Genomic DNA, 22524 nt, shown 5'->3' on the forward strand with positions numbered 1-22524 from the left:
ATCCAAAGGAGGCGGGGCTTTCCAGTCGAACTCCGCCTTCCTTTCCCGCCAATTTTGATTCCCGTTTTGGCGCCAAGCTGCAAGGCGGGTTTCTCTGTTGGGAGGCGGACGCCGGTGGGACCGTAATTTGTTCCCGACGTGGATAAAGACGCGATGAACGCTGACGGTCAGCTGCAGACCAGCACCCCCAATGGGTAGGGGCACGGGTTGCGGATTCGCATAACTCTATTCTCTCCGTTTACACTCACTTGTGCATCCACCATGGCTACTTAGACCTATGCCTTTTCCCCGAATCCCCTCCACCCTTCTATACACGCTTGTATTTGCTTGGGCAATTGAATCGGATCCCTCAAAAGCTACTTAACGTACACACATACCCCGGGGAAACCATGTATTCCTTTCTCTGAAACTTTCTTTTTAATTTTCTCCTCTTGCCTCACTACTTTAATGAATTAAGCAGAAGCAGCCTCTTCACTATATTTTGTGCAGGTCCCTTTTGATTTTAGATGCCCGCAATGCAGGAGACGGGAGAGAACCAGAAGTGTGCATTCATAAACACACTGAGGCACATGCGGATCCCAGGGTAACCTACCGTATTTTGTAGGCTCCCGTTTTTTCATTATTCGAGTTAAGAATGAACAAACCCCGCTGAATCCCAAGTTTGTGAAGTAAAAGAATATTGGGAGAAAGAAATAGTAAGAGCAAAGGGGGGGAAAAAAGTCCTGTGAGAAGTAAGCTTATTAATTGGTGGGCCTGGGAGAAGAAAGAATTGAATGGCATATGCTGGAGCTGGTATGGCTTGATGGCTGGCTGAAACAATCTTTTTGTTTAACCGTAACATTTCATTGCAGAACTTAGGTTGAGATTCAAATACAAATTTTAAGCACTTGCTAAATGTATTTGGTGGTCTCATTGAGTGTTGTGGACAAAGTGATCTTTATTATATGGTTATAGAGTTCACAGACTATAAAGTAGTGTGTAATGTCTTGATTATTACTGAAAATTGAATTACAGAAGGATTTACGATCATTTAGAATTAGAATTTAGAACTAGAATTTAGAATGGGAGTATCTACTACTCCAACATAATACCACAAGCCTGAAAAATCAGTTCGCTATTAGAGCACACAATGAAATGTTAACACCCAGAGACTTGTATTTAAGTAACTTGCATACAAGTATGGCTTCCTTTATGTCTGGAGGAAAATTACTTATCATGCTTGTGTCTGCTTGGGAATGCAGTGCACAGACAGTTTTGTTGCTCTGCCTGGCAGGAAACCCTGACCAAAAGCAATACTTTATGCAGCCTGCTGTTGTCAAATCTAAAGAATTGTGGTTGTTTGCAACTTGGAGAAAAGGCATTTCCTTCAGTGGGTTAAATTGCTAGGGATTAAATATAAGATTAGTGTTAAATATTATGTTGCTGGAGGTCTTTGATTTCTGAAATTTTCTTGTTCAATAACTTTTCAGAATTTCCTTTTTTCTAAAATTAGAATAATAAAAAAAATTAAAGCATCTTTTACAGATGTAGAATCAACTTCTTTTAGGTGTAGTACAGAAATGTAGTATAGAAATTAGTACACAAAATCATCTGCTACAATGTCCTACCAGCCAATGAATACTTCATCTTCAACCAAAACAATACAAGAGCACACAATAGATACAAACTCATAGTAAACCGATCCAAACTAGACTGCAGAAAATAAGACTTCAGTAATAGAGTTGTCAATGCCTGGAATGCACTACCTGACTGTGGTTTCTTCCCCAAATCCCCAAAACTTTTACCTTAGACTGTCTATTGTAGACCTCACCCCACTCCTAAGAGGTCTGTAAGGGGTGTGCATAAGCGCACCAACGTGCCTACCATCCCTGTCGTAATGTTTTCTTTTATTCATACCCTTTACATGTGTTTATAATTATGTTTACACTTGTATCTGTCATAAAATACATGCTTGACGAAAATAAATAAATAAAATAAAATAAATAAGCAGTAGTAAAGAGTTGAAATTTACATAGGTTATGAGATACATGCATTTAACTAAACAAAGTTGAGCAAAATATATTGAATGCTTGCTTTCTGTACCTTTGTGGATTTCAAACACAAGTTTTCACGATTATAAGAAAATGCTAGTTCTGATTTGCTCTGATCTAAACAAACAGAACAATGAGAAAGTGGGATGACAGTCCTAAAAATGAGATAAGAGTTCTTCTTCCACATATGCAAGCTCAGAATTTAACCTAACAGCTTTAAATGTATTCATATTGTTTTACTTTCAGTTTGAGTTTGGTCTAATGCAGGGCTGTCAAACTTGTGTCCTGCAGGCCAGATGAGTCATGCACTGGCCACACCCACGCCAGGTTTAGCAAAGGGGGAAAAGTACATTACGTCATGTGATGACGTGAATTTGACATCCTTGGTCTAGTCACTAGTGGTTAAGGCACCAGTTACGGAAGCGGGAGATTATGAGTTCAAGTCCTGCTTTGACCATAAAAGCCAAGCTTGGGTGACTTTGGACTAGTCATTTTCTGTCCAACATACTTCATAATTTACAGGGTTGTAATTGTGGGGAAAATGTGAGGAAGAAGGTATGGTATGTTGTTGTATGTTCTTGAGTTGTTTGTAAAAACAATAAAGGTAGGCTACAAACAGATACATAATCTAAACTAATTTAACCTGAAATTGCATTGCTGAATGTTTATTTTATGAAACATTTGTATCTTATGCTTCAAACTTAAAAAGGAAAGCAAGCTGATTTATGCAGTAATGAAAAAAGGATAGATTCTAAGAATTCTGCAAATCAGACTTGATCCTAAAAAGTAATCTTATGAAGATTTTAAACTTAAGAATTACTTAAATATGTTCTGGTGGGGAAATATGTTTTTTGAATCCAACCATTGTAAAATCTGAAATGCTCAACTCATTACAACAATGACTGATTTAATGTCAAGATTAGGCTCACCTGAGTGTTTAAACTGATCCGCTATCATAAAATAATGAAGAAATGGCCTCATCTTGACTAGCTTTTTATCTAAGTCCAATTTCTAGAGTGTATCTTACATCTTATTTTATGATAAAGTAATGATTGTTCTTCAGATGGGTTTCCCTAAGGAAAAAACATTGAAAAGCAACATCGTTCTTCATTAGTGGAAGTATTTCTCTTAAGATCAGAAAAGATATTGCTTCACGAGAAAAATATGAGCTCGCTACAGATGTATGGCTTGTTGTTACACCGTGATAGGGTTCATATTACATATTAAACTCTAAAACCAGATTAACAAAAGATGCCTACATAACATACAAATAGAAGTTAGTATGTAACAGAAGTATGATGGTCCAATTTAAACAATATACTAAGAAAGTGACTTGGTTTTACAGATACTGGACCACAAACTGGCCAACACCATTGTAGCATAGTCTATCATGTTATGTGAACACATCTTCTTTTTCTGAACCAAATTTGGGGATACTTTTTTAGAAGGAGGCATTTGTACAGGACATATTGGAGATACTCTGCATCAAACTTCTCTGTATGATGTAAAACCTTCTTTTGGTTTTCAACTAATTTTTATAAAGTAACTGACAATGCCAAGCAGAAAGTGTTTAGGAAATGTTTGGAATGCTTTCTGTATGCAGAGATTTAAGAAAAACTAACTAGATCCAAGGGCAGATGCACCATTTAAAGAACAGATTAATGTACGGTACTCAGCTTTTAATCAGAAGGCACTTCCCTTAGCAGTTGAGCCAGAATGGGAAGTGACACCACTTGTGTTTTTGAGAGGATGCTCTTAGGCCGTTTGGTGGGATATCTATCTATCTATCTATCTATCTATCTATCTATCTATCTATCTATCTATCTATCTATCTATCTATCTATCTATCTATCTCTGTTGATTAGCTCCCAGAGTTTTTTATATAATATGGATGATCATATACATTTTCCAATACAGAAGTTTCTAGTAAATAAGCTTATGTTTGGGGACCAAAGCTTATGCTTGGGGAAAGCAGAGCTCACTTGTGCAGCAGGAAAAATCCATAATTATGTTGTATGCATCTTTCAATTTAATTGTAAGAATTGCTTATCATGTTCTTAAAAAACTTCAGTGACTGGTGCTCTCAAATCAGGTTCAACTTCTGATTAGTGTGAGGACAAATGCTCACCATGTTAATCTATTTTTAGTATAGTCTTTATATACTATACTATAGTATAGTATAGGCATAAACAAAATATTACAAATATCTTAGGTGAAATAAAAGAATGCACTCCACAATCCTTGCAATTCAGTTTTGTAGGAACTTTTACATGTGTTTCTGCTTTCTAAAATGAAAAATCTATGTAGATGTTTTCTAAGGATCAGTAAATGAAAGAAGTATTAATATCGACATTGGAGAATGGATATAAATGCTGATGGATATAAAATCTGCAAACTGAATTTTAGATACAAGGGTGAATGGCATCAAATGAGGTTGGCTTTCTGAGAGCTTCCATTAAGATGGGTTTTTAGAGAGTTGGAACAATACAGCTGCTCACATTGTACAGTGCAGGCAGAATTTGAATCAGTATAAATATTTTCCTGGGTTTTTATGTCTGTAGAACATGAATAGCAAAATATTTTACAAATCATAACCCACTTTCAACTCTCAGGAAACCTGTATTTATTTATCTAGAGAATTAGAAAATAGTGCACATGGATTATTCTCTTTGGAAGAATATAATGCTTTGAAAAATTGAGTTTATTTAAATGCTACTTTTTGGGGTCATTGTTCTATCTGCTTATTCATGTTTGCTAAAATGCAAAGTAAAAAAGGGGCCATTATTAGTCTCTACCACAAAAGCAGTCAAAATGGAACACTTGACTTCTGACATTGGATTATATGTTATCAACATGGCTTATGAGCAGTATAATTGAAAATCATTATTAGCAGGCATTGACACTCTAAGAATATTCAGGAAAAAGCTATTTCATGTTCAGTGTTTATTTTTAGCTGTAACAAATGAAACTGCATCAGATGCTTGCTGTAAGAATAGCTGGCTGATGGTATCTTTATTCAAACAACTTAATGTCAGTAATGTTGGGGCAAGTAAGGTAACCTTTTCCATATTTTTCCAAAGAAGATAATATTGAGGGATAGATAATAGTTAACATTGCATGACTTAAACACTATAAATTGCAGTTTTAAATGAGATAATTCAGTCTCCTTTTGGCCTTTTGGTCTGAAAAGAAATGTTTCAGTAATGTTATATCTGCCACTAGGCAGATATAAAACACCAATATTTCCAACTATTTAAAGTTTTTATTTGAGTCTGTAACCTTCAAGGTCAGATTCTGCTCTTTTAGTTGTACTTAATTAAAATCTGGTGCCATTCTGCTGTATGGCAATAATTGATTTATTTCTGCAGATTCAAACACTGAGGTCAAAGTGCTTCTTGTACAGGTTTTAATTTCTTTTAAAAAATCTTAGTTCATGCAAACCATAACCATTTATTGTCATTGTGTAATTTCTGTAGGTATGCTTGTGAGATGACCTGTAAAAAACGAGATGATTACTTGGAGTGGCCTGAATATTTCATGGCTGTAGCATTCTTGTCAGCACAAAGAAGCAAGGATCCAAATTCTCAGGTAGGAAGATGGTATTTGGGCAGACTAAGATAAGGCAATGAAGCTGAAGTCTTAGGCAAACTATCCTAATCACATTGAATTGAATTCATTTGAGTTTATTTCTAGATAGACTAGATCTGTCTCCAAAACTTATAAGACCTATCTTGAAAATAAGCCCTAGCATGTTTTATGTGTGTGCCTAATATAAGCCTTACCCCCAAAATAAGCCCTACTTAAGAGCCTGCGCAGCAAGCCACCCACCCATTCCATCTGGTTGTCAGTGCCGCGGCCACAAGATGAGTTGGGGAGGGTAGTGCTGCCCCATGTGCCCCCACAACCAGGCCATCCATACCCTGACACCTGCCTCACCGCAGTGACTCCACTCCAATTCTTGCAATAAGGTCTTAATTTATGTGACTGTTATTAGCAATATTCTGATTTTTCTCCAGAAACCAGTACGATTTTGGAAATACTGATCAGATGTGCATTTAATAGTTTGATTTAGCACCTGCTAAAATTTTGCAGTTGTGTTTGCAATTGTAACTTATTGGCAGGCTTGAAAAGTCATCATATATTCAAAGCATTGTATACATGGATAAAAATCAAATAGGTTGTTTCTGTCTAGGAAGTTCTGCAGTTAAAGTACCAACTTTTAAGGCACATTGAGAAAACCTGAGCCTCTAATGCTAGAAGTGCATGAATGCAGGTAGGTGTGCTCCAGGTTCCATTGAGTAAACCATGTCATCTTAGGGAATCTAGGAAGTGCACCTACAGTGTTGTAGCTCTTTCTCTCCCATCCCTGCCGAGATTCATGTGACTCCCTATCTTTTGGAAATTGTTAAAGATCTGGTTGGTTGTTCTCCGGAGGCTGAGATAGGTGATTATGGAGCCATATATATTTATAGTTGGTCTGTAGTTCTTCAGGTTGGTTGTCGGCACCTATAAATAAATATAATATCATTTGGACTAATGTTGAGCCAGACATCATGGAATAGGGCAGCCTCAAAATTTGATATATCAATTAATATTCCTGTGTTACTTGTACCCTTCTGAGCCATAGTCAATAGGTAAATGGATACAGGAGTGAAACAGTAAACTAGATGCTCTGTTTTAGGTTGGTGCTTGCATTGTGAATTCAGAAAACAAGATTGTTGGAATTGGATACAATGGGATGCCTAATGGATGCAGTGATGATCTTTTGCCTTGGACAAGAACAGCAGATAATAAACTCAACACAAAATATCCCTATGGTAAGGAATGTAATGATTAAATTAGGTCTTTATTTTTCCTGATGGAAGAACAAGGCAATACTATCGGAAGTGACTGTCACCTTTTAGGCAGGATCAAAATATTTTATTTTATAGCTCCTACATGGCAGGGATGAGAGTAACCTCCCAAACATTTCCTGTCTGTTTGTAAGCAGACTGCTATAAAACCTCTAAATTAAACTTTCTCCTTTCTCAATTTCTGTTGATTTTTTCCTTTCTTTTTCCTTCCTATAAGACTTCCATGGACACAGCAGAAGTCTCAGATAGTTGGGGCTGTCATTCTTACGCCTGGGTTTTACCAGAATAAGTACTCACCCAGGTAGCTTTTTCTCATTCTTGCCCAAAGGACCATTTTTTTTACCTATTCAGGTAGTGGAATTATGGGGCTATCCTCAAGCAGCCGAGAGACCTGTGGAATAGGACATAATGTTCTTTTTGATTGACAGGGCCACTTCAAACTGGACTAATGTAGATGTAGATAACATGTTTTCTCATTGAACTTTCCCCTTCCATGTTCAGTGCTTCCTCATCTGTGGGTCTCTGAAAAGTGATCTTCCCCCACAATCAATCTGGCCTTAATGGCTGAGCATAGGGCAGTCACCATGCACAGTGATTTTTAGCTTAGGACCCAGTATATAATCCAAATCAGGCACAGATGTTTTGGCAAGTTTTTAGATTTTGACTATGACCAAGTATAGTTACTTCTGCAGAAGGATGGACAGACATCTTGTATTCAGCCATGTCTGGCTTTTCATATATTCATATAGATACCCAAACAAGTTCTTTGTGCTAGGTAGTTGATAAGAGAAGCAAGGATTGGGAGTTATTTTCTCATAGGAGAATGCACTTGTAGAAAAAGAAGGGGTTGTTGAAGGCATTAGAAGTGGACTCCCAGAAAACAACTCTATGAATAGAACGAATTGTAATAGAAGAGGCCTAATGGCTGGCCCAAGCTAGACATGACAATTGAAGATTTGCTGTTTTAGTATAGAGAAATACTGGCTGATATATCTAAACTAACTGGAGTTATCATAAAGTTGGATGTTCTATCAGTCAGTCTGAAAGAGAAAGATGAGAGGCTAATATTTTATCCTTCCTTCATATCTACAATAGGATTTAAATAGATAACAAGTAATTCGATGCACTGAAAATGTTATCTAGTTGGATAATGAAACGTCTGCAAGAAAATGCAGAAATGTCTGCAAACTCAGAAAACACTAAGGACCCTATAGTTCAACCCTGAACTACAAATATTCTCTCCTAAAGTAATTAGAAATCGCCATGTTCACATATATATTAGAACATCGCTACTGCTATCAAATATATGTAGTTGGAGAAGTGTTAGATTGATATTAAACAGTAGTGACAAAAATATTCTCGCTGAAAGGCAGTTTAAAAAGTAAAGTAGTGGTGTTAGCAAGAATTGAGCATTGGATGCTAATTAATTTTTAATTCTGCTTGTAGAATTAGAATGGGGGAAAACAAAATTAATACCAGCAGTTCTGATATGTTTCCATAATCAATGGGGGAAAAGAATCCAAAAGAACTGCTTTCGGTCTGTGTCCTAATGAAATCCTAGGTATCTGAAGGAATACCCTATGACTGATGGCGAACTATGGTATGTGTGCCACAGGTGGCATGCAGAGCCCCCTCTGCAGGCACGCCAGCCATTGCTACAGCTTAGCTCCACCGCGCATGCCCGTGTGCCTCCCGCCGGCCAGTTGGTCTTCAGGTCTCTGCCGTGCATGCACCGAGCGGGGCACATGCGTGTGGGGGGGTGCAGGTTGGTGCAGGAGGCTTTCCAGGCCCAAAATGGGGTGCGGGGGGGCGTATCCCATTTTGGGCCTGGAAAGCCAAAATGGGGTGAGGGGTGGGGCACGTGCACCGGTGGGGGGTACCAAAAAGGTCACTGTCCTGTGACAAAACATTGGCAAAGAAGCAAAGAAAACAACAAAAATAATAAAGTGTATGATCATCCTGTTAGTTCTCAGTGGTTTTTGTTATCTTGGAACAACAGAAGAGGCCCACATTCAATGTAACTACCTTCTACAAGGCAAAGATTACCCTACACTTACCATCTTTTTGCCATTTTCACTTGAGATTTTGTAGCCCAAGCTGACAGGTGAAATTCCTTTTTCTTCTGTTGATGGATGGTTTATTATATTTTAGTGAAAACAACACTTTTTCTTTTTTGCTAAATACATCTAGTATCTTATCTTTTTTCCACTTCAATCTTGTGTAGTTCTTTCTGGTGTTCTTTGTCAATTCCTTAACTAGTCTGGAAATTGTTCTCTTCTTCTATCTGTGGAGCATAGAATAAAATACTTTCATCCTATCTACCTGAGCAAGAGGAAAAGTGGTCCAGCTATGAATATTCGCCATGGTAAGAAAAGGAACTGCATGGTAAGTCCAGTTTTCTGTTTTGTTGTTCTTAATTTCTTTGAGGGATTTTTGGTGATTTTTGTCCCATCTTTTCTATTATTTGGTGTATCTGACATTTAGATTTTTGGACTAAAATAATCTTACTACTATTCAGAGATAATGGCTTTGCCTCAATGTATGATGTGCATTCTGACCATCTAACCTTGATGTACTTGGATTTCCTATTGTATTGAGTGGTCTGTTACCCATGTGTCTGTTTCATACTTCTATCAGAGTAATTTGAGATGCTAAGAATGTCTACTCAAGATTTGGGGAAAAAATCATGTTATAGCAAAAGTACACCATGTGAAGGGTGTCCTGGGAGGCATTCCCAATAATCTTAAAATCCAAGGTGAATATCCAATTCATCCTGGATGACCTTAATGTATAAATGAAAGCTCTACAGTATTTTGGATTCAATTCCAAAGATGTCATTCAAGTCTCCAAATCTTAAAATGAGTAGTGTATTTTCCTAAGGTTAGCTAGCAACTGTGGAAACATTCCAAAGCATGTTTCTGGAATTTAATCCAAATTGATCTCTGGTATGATTGTTGTGATTCTGATTTGCTTTTTCTTTATTTCTAAAGGGCATATTGTTTTATTTTGTTTGGTGGCAGCTGCGGCAGCCAAGGATGTAAAAGGAGTGACAAAAAGTGCAGCATCTGCCAAGGTGCAGGTGTCCGGGAGCAGGGACTCTGCGGCTGGTCCTCCAAGAAACAGGCATGGCGCCAGCAGTACTGGCACCGGCAGCAGGCGGGGGGGGAGCACGTGATGCAGACCACTGGACGTGCCTGCTCCATCCCATGTGGCTGGGACAGGGCAGGTGGCTGTTCAGTGCATTGAGCAGGCCGGACCATATGCCTCTTCCCTGTGCCTCTGCCTTTGGCTACTGCTGCCACTATGAGTGAAAACAAGGGGAGGAAAGTGTAGGATGGCTGCTGCCTACTCCATCCCGTCTCTTGGCTTGCAGTTAAAGAGCAGGTTGCCACTGGTCACCTCCTTGGCCCCCTTGCTGGTGTTGCCCTTGACCCGCACATGAAGCATGTTCCCATCATGCATTTGATGCACCTTGGCACCACTGAGGCTGCCGGTAGCTCACGCCGGTCCATTAAGCTGTTGCTGCCCAGAGCGTCATGGCCAGAGAAAGTTTGATCCCCATCAATCCTATCGCTACCCAAGCCCAGCCAGGATCACGTGCCTCCCCCATCTCTGCTGGGCCTGGGAAGCCAGGGATGAGGATCTGGCTTTTCCCACTCACGGTGGCCATTTGGCCTGCTGGGTCTGGGCGTGCTTTACCACCTCTATTCAGCCTTTCTAGCTGGTCGCTTTGCCTTCTTCGGGCTGGGCGGACCTGGTGCTCCAGGCGGCAACAGCAGTGGCCTAATGGACCTGCGTGAGCTGCTGGCAGCCTCGGTGGTGCCAAGGTGTGTTGGGTAAGCGAGGGGAACATGCTTTTCTAGCTGGCTGCTTCGCCTCCTTCGGGCTGGGTGGGTCTGCCGAGTGGTAGCGGAGTTGCCACCCAGGAGCTGCCAGGGGTATAGACCCCCAATGACTTACCTCCTTCACTGGGACTGCTCTGCAGGGAGAGCCGAGCCCTGCTCTGCGAGGCAGCAGCTCCACAGTGCTTTCGGGGTGCTGCCCAACCGACCTAGCTGCGGTCCCTCCCTGGACTGAAGGCAGTTTTCTATCTTGCAGCCCCCACCACCACATCTCTGTTCCGAGCTGAGGGTTGCAGCCAAATTCCCCACATGGCCAGCATTCTGGGAAGGCGCAGTTTGGTAGCGGAGCTTTCCTTCGCGCAAGCAGAAAAGTCAGCAGGGCGCTGCCCAAACTGCTGCCTGGGGCTCAAAGGCCCTCTTTCTACAGTCTTGGGATGGGCGCTGCTTCCTACCTTTCGCCTCGCCATGCTTTGGGGAAGCCTGGCCAGGGGCCATGAGTTGGGTCTGGTAGCGGATGGGGAAATGCCGTACCCTCCCCCACTTCCTGCAGGACCTGCTGGTGAAGCACCCCTCTCGTGCACCCGCTGCTGCAGTCAGGTGCATGAGGAGAACACACTCCATGCACAGGCCAAGGGCTGAGAAGATGACCAGCGGTGACCTGCTCTCCAATCGCAAGCCAAAACAGAGTGGGACATAGTAAGCGCATCCAGTGGTCCGCATCACATTCCTTCCCTCTGCCTCCACTTTCTGCTTGGACAGCCAGCCCCATGCTGGCAGCGAGCTCTGGAGCTGCAGCATGCACCAGCTGAGGGGACGGCAGGCTGTGTCCATTCGGAAACCATTCCCCCTACACACAAAGGGCGGCGAACACACGGCCAGCAGGTTTCTGGCTGTAGCTGCCCCTCACCCTGCCTCACCTCATCCTGCAGGACGAGCCCACCGCCCCATACACTGGAGACCCCTGGATTCCCTTCCCAACCCACAGGCACCACGCATGCAAGCGATGTTAAGTGAGCCACACCCCTAGGCCACACCCAGTTGGTCGCGACCACCACAGCCTTGGAGGACAGCCACAATGCTGAGATGGCCCTCAATAAAATTGAGTTTGACACCCCTGCCTTAGGCTGAGCAAGTACAGCTTAGAAAGGACAAAGGCAAAATGGACTGCTAAATTGGCCATGCCTACCCAGTAACATGATCACTAGCCAACCCACCCAGTCACATGACCCCCTAGCCACGCCCACCCAGGCATCATTAGGCAGCTCAAACTATAGTTCAGCTGTCCAACAGTGTGAGGGACTGTGAATTGGCCCCCTGTTTAAAAAGTTTGAGGACCTGTGGTATATGGTATTTGAATTTTCTGGGGGTTTTTACAAGCCCACCAAGCATGATAAAATTATCATATTTCCAAAATAAATTTTGAAATTACCTTTATACTGTCATTTGAAAAAGTACACCTTTTTTGAGTTCTATAGTTTTATGTATGAGGACAGTAAAAATCATCTGCTCCCTAGCAGCTCTTAAAAGTAGGAAAATATAACCTCAGGTGAACAACAACGTGTGACATATTTATACCATGTCATCATTTATTTTACAAAAAGAAAGCCACGTACGAAAAACTAAGTACACCTTATGATTCAATAGCTTATATAACTACCTTTGGCAGCACTAACTTGAAATAATCGTTTTCTGTCTGACTTTATCAGTCTCTCACTTGTTGTGGAGGATTTTTGGCCCGCTCTTCTTTACAACATTGTTTCAATTCATTGAGGTTTCTGGGCGATCGTTTATTCACAGCTCTCTTGAGGTCCCACCACAGCATTTCAATCTGGTTGAGGTCTGGACTTTGACTAGGCCATTGCAATACCTTAATGTTTTTCTTTTTAAGCCATTATGTTGTAGATTTGCTGGTATGCTTGGGATCATTGTCTTGTTGCATGATCTAGTGTCAGCCAAATTTTAGCTTTTGGACAGATGGCTTTACATTTGACTCTAGAATACTTTAGTATGCAGAGGAGTTCATGGTCCACTCAATGACTGCAAGGTGTCCACGTGCTGTGGCTACAAAACAAGCCCAAATCATCATTCCTCCACCCCACCCACCCCGCTTGATGGTTGATATATTTGTGCTGATATGCTATGTTCGGTTTAGCCAAACTTGGCACTGTGCATTATGGCCAAACACCTCCACTTTAGTCTCATCTCTCCAAAGGACAGTGTTCCAGAATTCTTGTGATTTGTTCAGATGAAATTTTGCAAATCTAAGATATGCTGCCATGTTCTTTTTAGAGAGAAGAGGCTTTCTCCTGGCAACCCTTCCAAACAAACCATACTTGTTCAGTCTTTTTCTAATTGTACTGTCATGAACTTCAATATTTAACAAGCTAACTGAGGCCTGTAGAGTCTGAGATGTAACTCTTGGTCTTTCTTTTTAAATTTCTCTGATATATTACATAGTCTGACCTTTGCTGGGACATCCATTCCTGGGAAGATTGGCAACTGTCTTGAATGTTTTCTACTTGTAAATAATCTTCCTGATTGAAGAATGATGGACTTTAAATTGTTTGGAAATGGTCTCATAACCTTTCCCAGATTGATGGGCAACAATTGCTTCTCTAAGATTATTCCTCTTTGACATGGGTTACACATACCTCAGTGCTCGAAACCAGCAAATTCCTAAAACTTCAACTTTTACAGAAGTAGTCACACTTGCTGATAATCAACCGATCAAGGACACTTGATTAGCAGCACCTGGCTGCTACTTAGATTCTTTATACATATAGAAGCAGTAAAGATGTACTGTTGTGGCTCCCGCCCCCGAACCTGGCCCCATGCCCGAAAGTGCCTTGGAGCCAGGCCTGCTGCCAGAAAGTGATTTGGACAGTGAGGGGGAAGGGCCATCAGGACTTACCTCAGAAGCACCGGCCTCCCTGGATCAGCTCCAGGAGCCAGAAGCAGGACAAGCGAAAGAGATAACGAGGCCTCCTTCCCCTGACTCTCCCCCCCCCAGGCCACGCCTGCAGACCCAGCTGACAGCAATCAGGCTTGGCTCAATCCCAGGTTTCGTAGGCAGGAGAGAAGAGAACAACAGAAGCAGGGGAGGGGCAGGCCTAGGAAGTGCTGAGTCATGGAGCCACACCCCACAGGATATAAAAGGCAGCAAGAGCTGGTGTGTCTCTTTGTATCGGGCAAATCCACGGATTGACTAGAGCTGAAGGTTGTAATTCACCAGCGTCTTGGCAGCCAACGAGTGCCCTTGGCAGACGCTGGCTCTTTTGCTGCCAGAGCTGATAAGAGCCGGCTAATTAAGCCATCGTTCGGACGGAGGTGAGGAGAACATAACATGTACTTCGTTTTTCACACATGGCTTCTCCATTTTGGCTTTCTTTTTCTAAAATACCGTATATACTCGAATATAAGCCGATCCGAGTATAAGCCGAGGTCCCCAATTTTACCCCCAAAAACTGGGGTAAACTGGGGACTCGAGTATAAGCCGAGGGTGGGAAATGAGGCAGCTACCGGTCGGGGAAACCCTCCCTCCCTCAGCCGAGAAGGCTGGCGGCTCCCCCGCCCTGCCCTCTCACTGCACCGGCAGGGCTTCCCCGCGCTAATGCAAAAGCCCGCCAAGTTTGCGCCATCCGGTATAATGTGAAAAAAAGAAGAAAAAAAAAAAACTCGAGTATAAGCCGTATATACTCGAGTATAAGCCGAGGTCCCAATTTACCCCAAAACTGGGGTAAACTGGGACTCGAGTATAAGCCGAGGTCCCAATTTACCCCAAAACTGGGGTAAACTGGGACTCGAGTATAAATAAATGATGCTATGTTATAATACGTCGTTGTTCTTCTGAGCTTGTACTTACCTATTTTTAAGAACTGCTAAGGATGAGATTTTTTTTTTTACTATGTCCTGATATATAAAATCATCAAAGAGGCTGTACTTTCTTTTTCACATGACTACATTCTAGATATTTTTTTTGGAATCATATACCAATGGTACATCATTTTATCAACGTTCTCTTTTTAGGTTATAACATGAATTTCAATAATTTCAATCACATGTTTCTGTTCTCATATCACACATTTTGGGCTCCAGTTGAGACTTAATTGTTTTCCTCAGCATTAATAGAGAAAATCATTGCATACTTTAATGCCAGATTTAATGCCAGGCAACATTTATTTTCTGCAAAAGACAAAATATAGTATAAATGTTGATTTTTAGTATTTTCTCTTCCTAACAGAATGTGAATTTAGAATGGTTATAATATTAATTTCCTAAAATGAATCTCTAAATCATTGTTTAGAACTAGTGCAATGAAAGTAAGTTTTACTGATTATATAGGCAAACTAATAAAATATCTATATCGGGTGTCAAACTCGCGGGCCAGATGCATCATGGGCTGGCCAAGCCCATCCCTTGTTTAGCGAAGGGGGGGAAAGTCACAATGCATCACATAACAATGTGACAACATGAGTTTGACACCCCTGGTCTATATACTACTAAAACTCATCTGTCTGAAAACTTCAAGTAGCCCAAATGGTGCATCATAGTGCAAAGTTTTTTTGAATTGGTGTACCTCAAATCCATTTACTTAAAGAATGTATACAAAATCTGGGACCCATTACACTTGTGTAAATGAAATTTCAAGAATGTTCACATCAGTTATATTTGCAAAGTTGTAGCCACTGTAACATCACTGAGTTTGCTTCAATCACATGATTGTGACTTCCAATGCTTCCTGCCAGCTTCCCACAAACAAAGTCAATGGAGAAGCTGGTTGGAAGTCATTCCCGCTCCCAGTTGTTTCGCTCACCCATGGTCATCTTGCTTCTCTGTTAAGGTAAGGAAATATATCTGAAAGGATGACCCAACAGATCATGGATTGTTTAATGGTACTTAGAAAAAACACTCTTTAAGTTCCCATAAAATTGTAAATATTCAAAATGGCAATATATGCATTTTAAAAATATTAACTACAGTTTACTAGCCAAAGTTTCCCCAGTCTGATATTTTACAGATATAGTTAAGTGTATATTTTTGGACAGCAGCTTCTGAAACTCTCAGCTGGCAATTACTGTTCTGACTAGGAAATGTGGGAATTATCAGTTCAGTTAGTGGGTGGAAGGGGTTGGGTAGGTGCAAGGGAGAATCATAGTGACAAGCTGAGCTTGATTATACATCATGCACATAGAATTTGCTTTGCATGGCAATATCATAGCAGCATAATAAATCTTTGCTCCACAGGATTCTGGTTCTCAGTGATCTTGAGAAAAATCTAAAGAATTTGACTACATAGACCAACACCCAAAAAATTACAGAACTGGTTTTGTACATCAGAGGCAGCAGCTCCTGCTGCCACTATATCAAACAATGTGTGAAACTAAAGTGATTTCCAGTCCCACTGAACATGCTGCAAATCATTGAACTTGCCAGCTTTGGCTTTTAGATAGCGAAGACTTTGCTTGCAGACAGTGATCACAAATAGGCAAATCATTGCTAATTTGTTTTAACACATATACTGCCAAAAGAATATATTTTTTCCTGATAAATTTATAGTTTCTTTATAAAGACTTGTGCCTCCTGGAATTTATAAATATTCATTTTCAGATTGTTTATGATGGCCTGGTTATCAAATAACTCCCTTAATTGTGTTTCAGAATTCTTACTGGGCATTAATAATAGTAGTAACAGGGCAGAATAATTTTCTAAATGGTGTTCTTTCTGCTTTTCTGTGCCCTAGTTGCCAGTTACCTTATTTGGAGGACAACAGTGCTTGATTTTTTGTCATAACTCTCATTTTTAGGAATACAACGTACACGTGCCTCATCAAAAGAATGTATCCATGCATGTTAGCCCCTAAATGAGCTCCTTTATGTAGGCAATTAGATACTCTCTGGGAGCAATAGTGCTATGACATATTGGCACACTTAGGATGGCTGAAATTACTTAGCGTTCAGCCTGTGGCCTTGACTTGTCCTGTAGGTGTTGGTGAATGGTCCTTTTAATGTTCTTAATTATTTCATTCCTCATTACTAGTCTGGCCAGACCACTTGACCTCCATTGATCTTGGTTTTCTGAAGAATTTCTCTTCTGTCTCCCTTGCTAAATTTCTCTTGTGTGACAAATTGTATTGGTGTTTGCTTCTGGAAGGAATTGGGCATTTGCAGTTAACACTTAGTTAAGTTTTAGATTGATGATGTTCTTTAATGAACACACATAATAATATTTGTTGAAATCTTTTTTCTTTAATCAGTATGTCATGCTGAACTGAATGCCATAATGAACAAGAATTCTGCCGATGTGAAAGGCTGCAGCATATATGTTGCTCTGTTTCCATGTAATGAATGTGCAAAGCTTATCATCCAGGCAGGTAAGAAAAGGGCCAGCTTTATTTTTGGTATTAGCGTGCTGCCTGTTTGGACACATCATTACAAGTGCCGCTGTTTAGATCTAAATTAATTGCACTATCAATCTTTAAGTTACTCCTTGTATTTTTTTTATCCTTGACTGGTGCCAGGTTTTCCCATACTGATTGCATCCTCTGTGATTCTTACTTGTTTTTAATTTAAGTTTTTAACTTTCTAGACCAACAGCTGCCAAGAAACTATGCAGACGTTGCATATCATTACTGTCGGTTTGCATTGCTGACACTGTGCATAGAATGTAAGGGGAGGAGATGGAAGAATAAACTTTGTGTGACATAAGATCTCCTGGGAATATCTATGTTACATTTTAATTTGAATATCAGACATGGTTAGCACTTGAAGATTTTTATCTCTTTTGTCATAAATGTCATAAGACTTCCAGGATCTCTCTCTCTCTTTTTCTCATTACAATAGTTACACATTTTTGCCCTCGCTACAGTTGTGCAAGTGTGACAGTTGGGACTTTCATCCGATTATTAGATACTGGTAAAATGTCCGTCCTTGTGACAATGTTCAGAGAAAAGTCGTGTATGTTTCTTAGCCATCTGGAGTTGTGCTTATTGTACATCTCTACAGGTTCCTTGGCAGTGAGAGTCAGACCATCTCCTGTCATCAGTGGTAGTCGTTCTTTGCCCTTATGACTCCATTGTCTCCAGTTCTTTACCTGGAGAGATTTTGTAGATCATTGGTAGAGATCATGCGTGGTATAAAAATGATATCTATTTAAATTCCTGACATTTCCAATTAGTTCTGGGGAAAATAAGTCCACCTGAATAAAAAGGAATCACTATCAGTCAATATGCACAGTAGTAGCTTGGTAGACTACAGGTCTGACAATTTTAGCAAATTTCCCATGCAGTCATCTTTTCAAAGAGTGAATCCTTTACTTAACTTCACTTAAAAGAAAAAAAGGTATGCATCATAGGGATGGAGAACAAATTCGTTGCTCACATCTTCATAGTCCCATTCCTTGTTTAGTTTCCTGCTCGTATTTAAAACATGAGAGAGAGGAGACAAGATGGAAACAACCTAGCAGCCCCTGAAATGAATTTACATCCTCTCACCACTTTGACACAGTCCTTCAACCTAAAAATGGCATACAGAGGTAAGAAAAGAAGCTGGACAACTCCCAGTAATGATAAATCCAACAAAGCAGAAAAAACGGATAGGAGGACTGAGTCCTATCTCCCCACTGCAGAGGCAATCAAAAATGTCAGTAGCAGATCTACAACCTCAGAATCGCCTTTATCTCCAAAGAATTTGACAAACAAAAGCCAGGAATAAGAGCATCTGCCTCCACCAAGCCTCCAAAGCTTTAGTGCAAGTCACTCCCCAGAAGCAGGGAAGTAGTGAGAATAGTTTTCTGGAGTAAGTCTCCTGCACCCCACTCCCCTTACAGCTATACTATTCCCCTTTTACCATAAGGTCTGCCTTTTGTCTGCAGAACAAATGGATTGGTTTTCATACTGCAATGGATAAATGACAACTTCCAACAAATGCTTGATCTGCAAATCTTCCATGGCTATCGGGGGTTAAATTGGCAGCAGAAGCTGGTCATGCTGTCCCATGTCAACTGTGCATCTAGAAGCACCCAACTACCTTCATACAGAAAAAGCAACTCCTAGAAATACATCGGAATGCTCATAGCTGGAAGTGCCAGAAGACTATTGTGACTTCCCTATCTCAGCTCCTAAACTGCCAAAATAGAGAAACTGATTTGAAACTTTTTCATCACTTACCTAGCTCAAGAAATGCTAAGCAATTATTCCTGGATTTCAAACAATAATCTCTCCCTTCTAGAGGTATACAAATGAGTGAATTTCTGTGGCAGACTCACTACATCCAAATTGTCAGTCTTTAAGAATGAGTTAGTCCGTGATCTCATCACTAGAAAAGTGACAAATGATCAGAACCCTGCAGATAAAAAACGTAGGCTCCAAAAGTAATTTTGACAGACTTGTCAAGAGCAAGAATATAAACACAGAACTCATTAATCTGAGGAAGAAACTAGCCGACAATCAAAACAACAATCCTAACACCACTACCCCCTTTGGTAATGATATGGAAGTCCAGCACCAACTTTACACATCTGCCCTATTGAGATGCTCAAATCATCTCCCGCTGCTGTCTTTTCTTTGACTCAGATAAGTAGAAAACTGTCAGCACACTATAACTATTTCACCAGTAACAGTGATAATGACATTGATAGTGACTCCTCTGAAGCTCCATTTCAGTTATATTGAAAAATACTCAGAAGGAACTGCCTCACAAGCAAAACAAATTTCAGCCAAACTCTCCAAAAACACAACCTGAAGGCATACACTCATCTGCTTCCAATCTATCCTGCCCTTGCAGGAACCTGATTCTCAGGATAAACAGCTCTCTCCCTATCTTTCTCTCACTGGATAAGGCAGAGGATGTTCCCCTTGCTAAAGAGGAATGGGCAGCAAACATGGATTACTGGTGAGCACTAGTAACCCCTAATTTGCTCCCCATGCTGCTTTGATTCTGTGGTCTCTTTGCCAGAATAAGCTCCACTGCCCCTTCAAAAGAAGGGAAGCTCGGCAGACAAAAAGATGGCAAAATAGGAAGAATAGGATCTCAAAGGGAGAAGCTACTACAAAAATTATCCACTCAGCCCCTGGCTCTTTGCGCATTTGTTTGATATCCATTTGATCACTATAACATCCTAATCTGGAATGTGGCTGGATGATTTGTTTTGACTTCCTCTCCTGCCATGACACTGTTCAGTTAATTTGGACCGCTGGGGAACTGCTATAAATGGATTTCATTCATTTACAATTGGAGCAGCACCAATTGTAAAGCATGAAAGACCAAAAGGGGGCTTGGGGTTCCTAGTCTTCACTACCCTATGTGACAAATCATGGCCCCTCCTGCATTCAAGTGAAAACAATGAGAAACAACTTTGTGTTTCAGCAAAGAATGTGGACTATACTGAAGTGCCCATGTAGTCGCAAAGATTTCAGTTTGAATTCATCAAGCTGAACTTTCTTTCATTATCATCTGTAAAGTCTAAAGAAATTGTACTGATAACTTCACTGTTGAGTCATAGAATATAGAATGGGGGGGGGGATTCCAAAATACTCCAGATCAATTGGTACTCATTTGTCACTGTGTGTAAGCAGTAACAGTTAAATCAGCCAAAATTTAAACTAGTTTTTTTTTATAAAGTTGCTAAATTTGAAAAACACTGATTTGAAGACTCCTTTGCAGACGTAGCATTTGTCTCTATGAGTGCTTCTTGCAGGATATTATTGCCACACAGTGGAGTGAGGTCCCATTATTCTTCTCAGCTCCTGCCCACTTAGCAGTTCGGAAGCATGCAAGTAGATAAATACATATCACTTCAGTGGGAAGGTAACAGCTTTCCATGCACTTTGGAGTATAGTCATGCTGGCCACATGACCATAGAGGTGTCTTTGGCCGGCTCCCTTGATTAAGAAATGGAGATGAGCACCGCTCCTAGTGTTGGATACGACTAGACGGGAAATAAACCTTTACCTTTTTATGTTAATATAACCTTTTGACAGAGTAAGATATGAGCAGAATTAAGTTTGGCTCTGACAGTTAGTGATGAGATAGAGAGAGTTGGAAGCAGCAGTTAGAAGGATTTTTTTTTTTGTTTACATTTATACCCCGCCCTTCTCCGAAGACTCAGGGCGGCTTACAGTGTATAAGGCAATAGTCTCATTCTATTTGTATATTTTTACAAAGTCAACTTATTGCCCCCCCCAACAATCTGGGTCCTCATTTTACCTACCTTATAAAGGATGGAAGGCTGAGTCAACCCTGGGCCGGGCTTGAACCTGCAGTAATTGCAGGCTTTGTGTTCTTAATAACAGGCTTTTACCAGCCTGAGCTATCCACGGCCCTTTTGAATTTGTATCGGAAGTGTGCAAAATTATGTTCTTCAGAGAAAAACTGTGGTTCTGTGTTCACAGATGGACAGTAGTAGCTTACTCATCTGCATACAGAAATGCAAACTTAAGTACAATATGTTTTGGTAGCAGCAGTTTCATATTTACAGTTTGTTGCTGAATGTATGGCATCTGTCTACAGTTTTTTAATATGGCGTTTCCCCGAAAATATGACCTATTCAAAAAGTAAGGCCTAGCCCAAATTTTTGGGAGTGGAACTAATATATGCCCTACCCCAAAAATAAGCCCTAGTGAAAGGGGTGGGCATGGCCAGGACAGGAGGCAGCCCTTCCCTTCCCTAGTCACCTCATGGCTGCTGGGCCTCTTAACTGCGGCCCGCGGATCACCTGATTGAGCGAGGGCCGGGAGTTCTGTCTCCAGATGCCTAGAGATATTTCCAGCGCACTCTTGCTAGCCCCAACCCTGTCCACAGCACCAGGCAACTTTGCAGCCGAGGGCCCCTCTGTTCTGCAGTGACCGTGTGGCTATGGAGCAGGCAGAGACCATGGTTTGCAGCAGAAGCAATAGAAGTCTTTCTTTTTCTCACCCAAACTCCACCAGAAATGAGTCATTGTGAGATTCGTCACCTCTCTCTCCCTGGCTTTTGGGACGGGTCTCTGCTCCGGCAGCTGGCTGCTGGCTCAACGCCTCCACCTGCTCTACCTCCACCCCCTTCTCCCCGGGCTGAGTCTCTCATGCAATGCGCCTGTCCTCCCTCCCTCTCCTGGAGTCACAGGTGGCAGCAAAGCCGTGCCAATCGTTCTGCTGGCCAGCCTGCCATAAATGTCCCTTCATTGATCTACCCAATACTACCACTGCTGCTTGCTGCTGCTACTGTCCACGACTTAAGCAACAGCAAATTTGATCTTAACTACCAGCGGTCTCAACCACTGCCCAGCAAGTGAGAGAGAACAAGAGTTAGGGGAAAAACATACAGAGAACATGCAACCGAGCAGAGGAAGGGGGAGTCAAAACAACTAAATCGGAAGACACCGAGCCGTTCCCACGCAACGATGGCTATTCGGCGTCTAGCCACACGTTACCAAGTGCTTTTTGCCTCTGGACCATGCGTGATGGCTCAAAACGTGCATGCTTCTGTGCCCGCCGCAGACATGGGCCCCCGTCACATGGAATAGTTGCTTCTGCCTCTTGCATACTGCGCATTCCTTAAAGTAGCCAGTCAGTCAGTGCACTCTCTGATTCACAGTGTGCGCCAAGGGTAGCAGTATTGCATTCCGCAGGCAAGGCCCCTGGGCCGTTTTCTCTGCAGGCGCATGAACAGCGAGGTGGGCCTGGGAGCCATATGTGTGTGTGCAACTGCAGTAAAGCAGAGCACGAACCCGAAGTGACACAAAAAGTGGGGTGGAGTGGGTTTGCTTGGGGGGAAGGGGCAGCAGTAGGTGCAGCAATGGCAAAAGTGAATTTTGGCAATGATG

General features: G+C 41.4%; 1 protein-coding gene across 6 annotated transcripts in view; it reads left to right on the forward strand.

The window, feature by feature from the left end:
- DCTD (dCMP deaminase) overlaps positions 1 to 22524 on the forward strand; it is a 117378-nt gene that overhangs the window by 50411 nt on the left and 44443 nt on the right. For 4 of the 6 annotated variants that reach the window (XR_009156279.1, XM_058192852.1, XM_058192847.1 and 1 more), the window contains exons 1-4: positions 59 to 194; positions 5507 to 5618; positions 6712 to 6847; positions 16979 to 17095. Coding sequence is in view for 5 of the 6 variants with exons in the window: in XM_058192852.1 (XP_058048835.1) it covers positions 154 to 194; positions 5507 to 5618; positions 6712 to 6847; positions 16979 to 17095 (406 nt within the window). In the remaining variant the exon portion in view is untranslated. Of the gene's footprint in view, positions 1 to 58; positions 195 to 5506; positions 5619 to 6711; positions 6848 to 16978; positions 17096 to 22524 lie in introns of those variants that run through there. The other 2 variants (XM_058192848.1, XM_058192849.1) reach the window with 2 other exon arrangements.

The sequence above is a fragment of the Ahaetulla prasina genome, chromosome 8, assembly GCF_028640845.1.
Source record: "Ahaetulla prasina isolate Xishuangbanna chromosome 8, ASM2864084v1, whole genome shotgun sequence".
Lineage (NCBI taxonomy): Eukaryota > Metazoa > Chordata > Lepidosauria > Squamata > Colubridae > Ahaetulla > Ahaetulla prasina.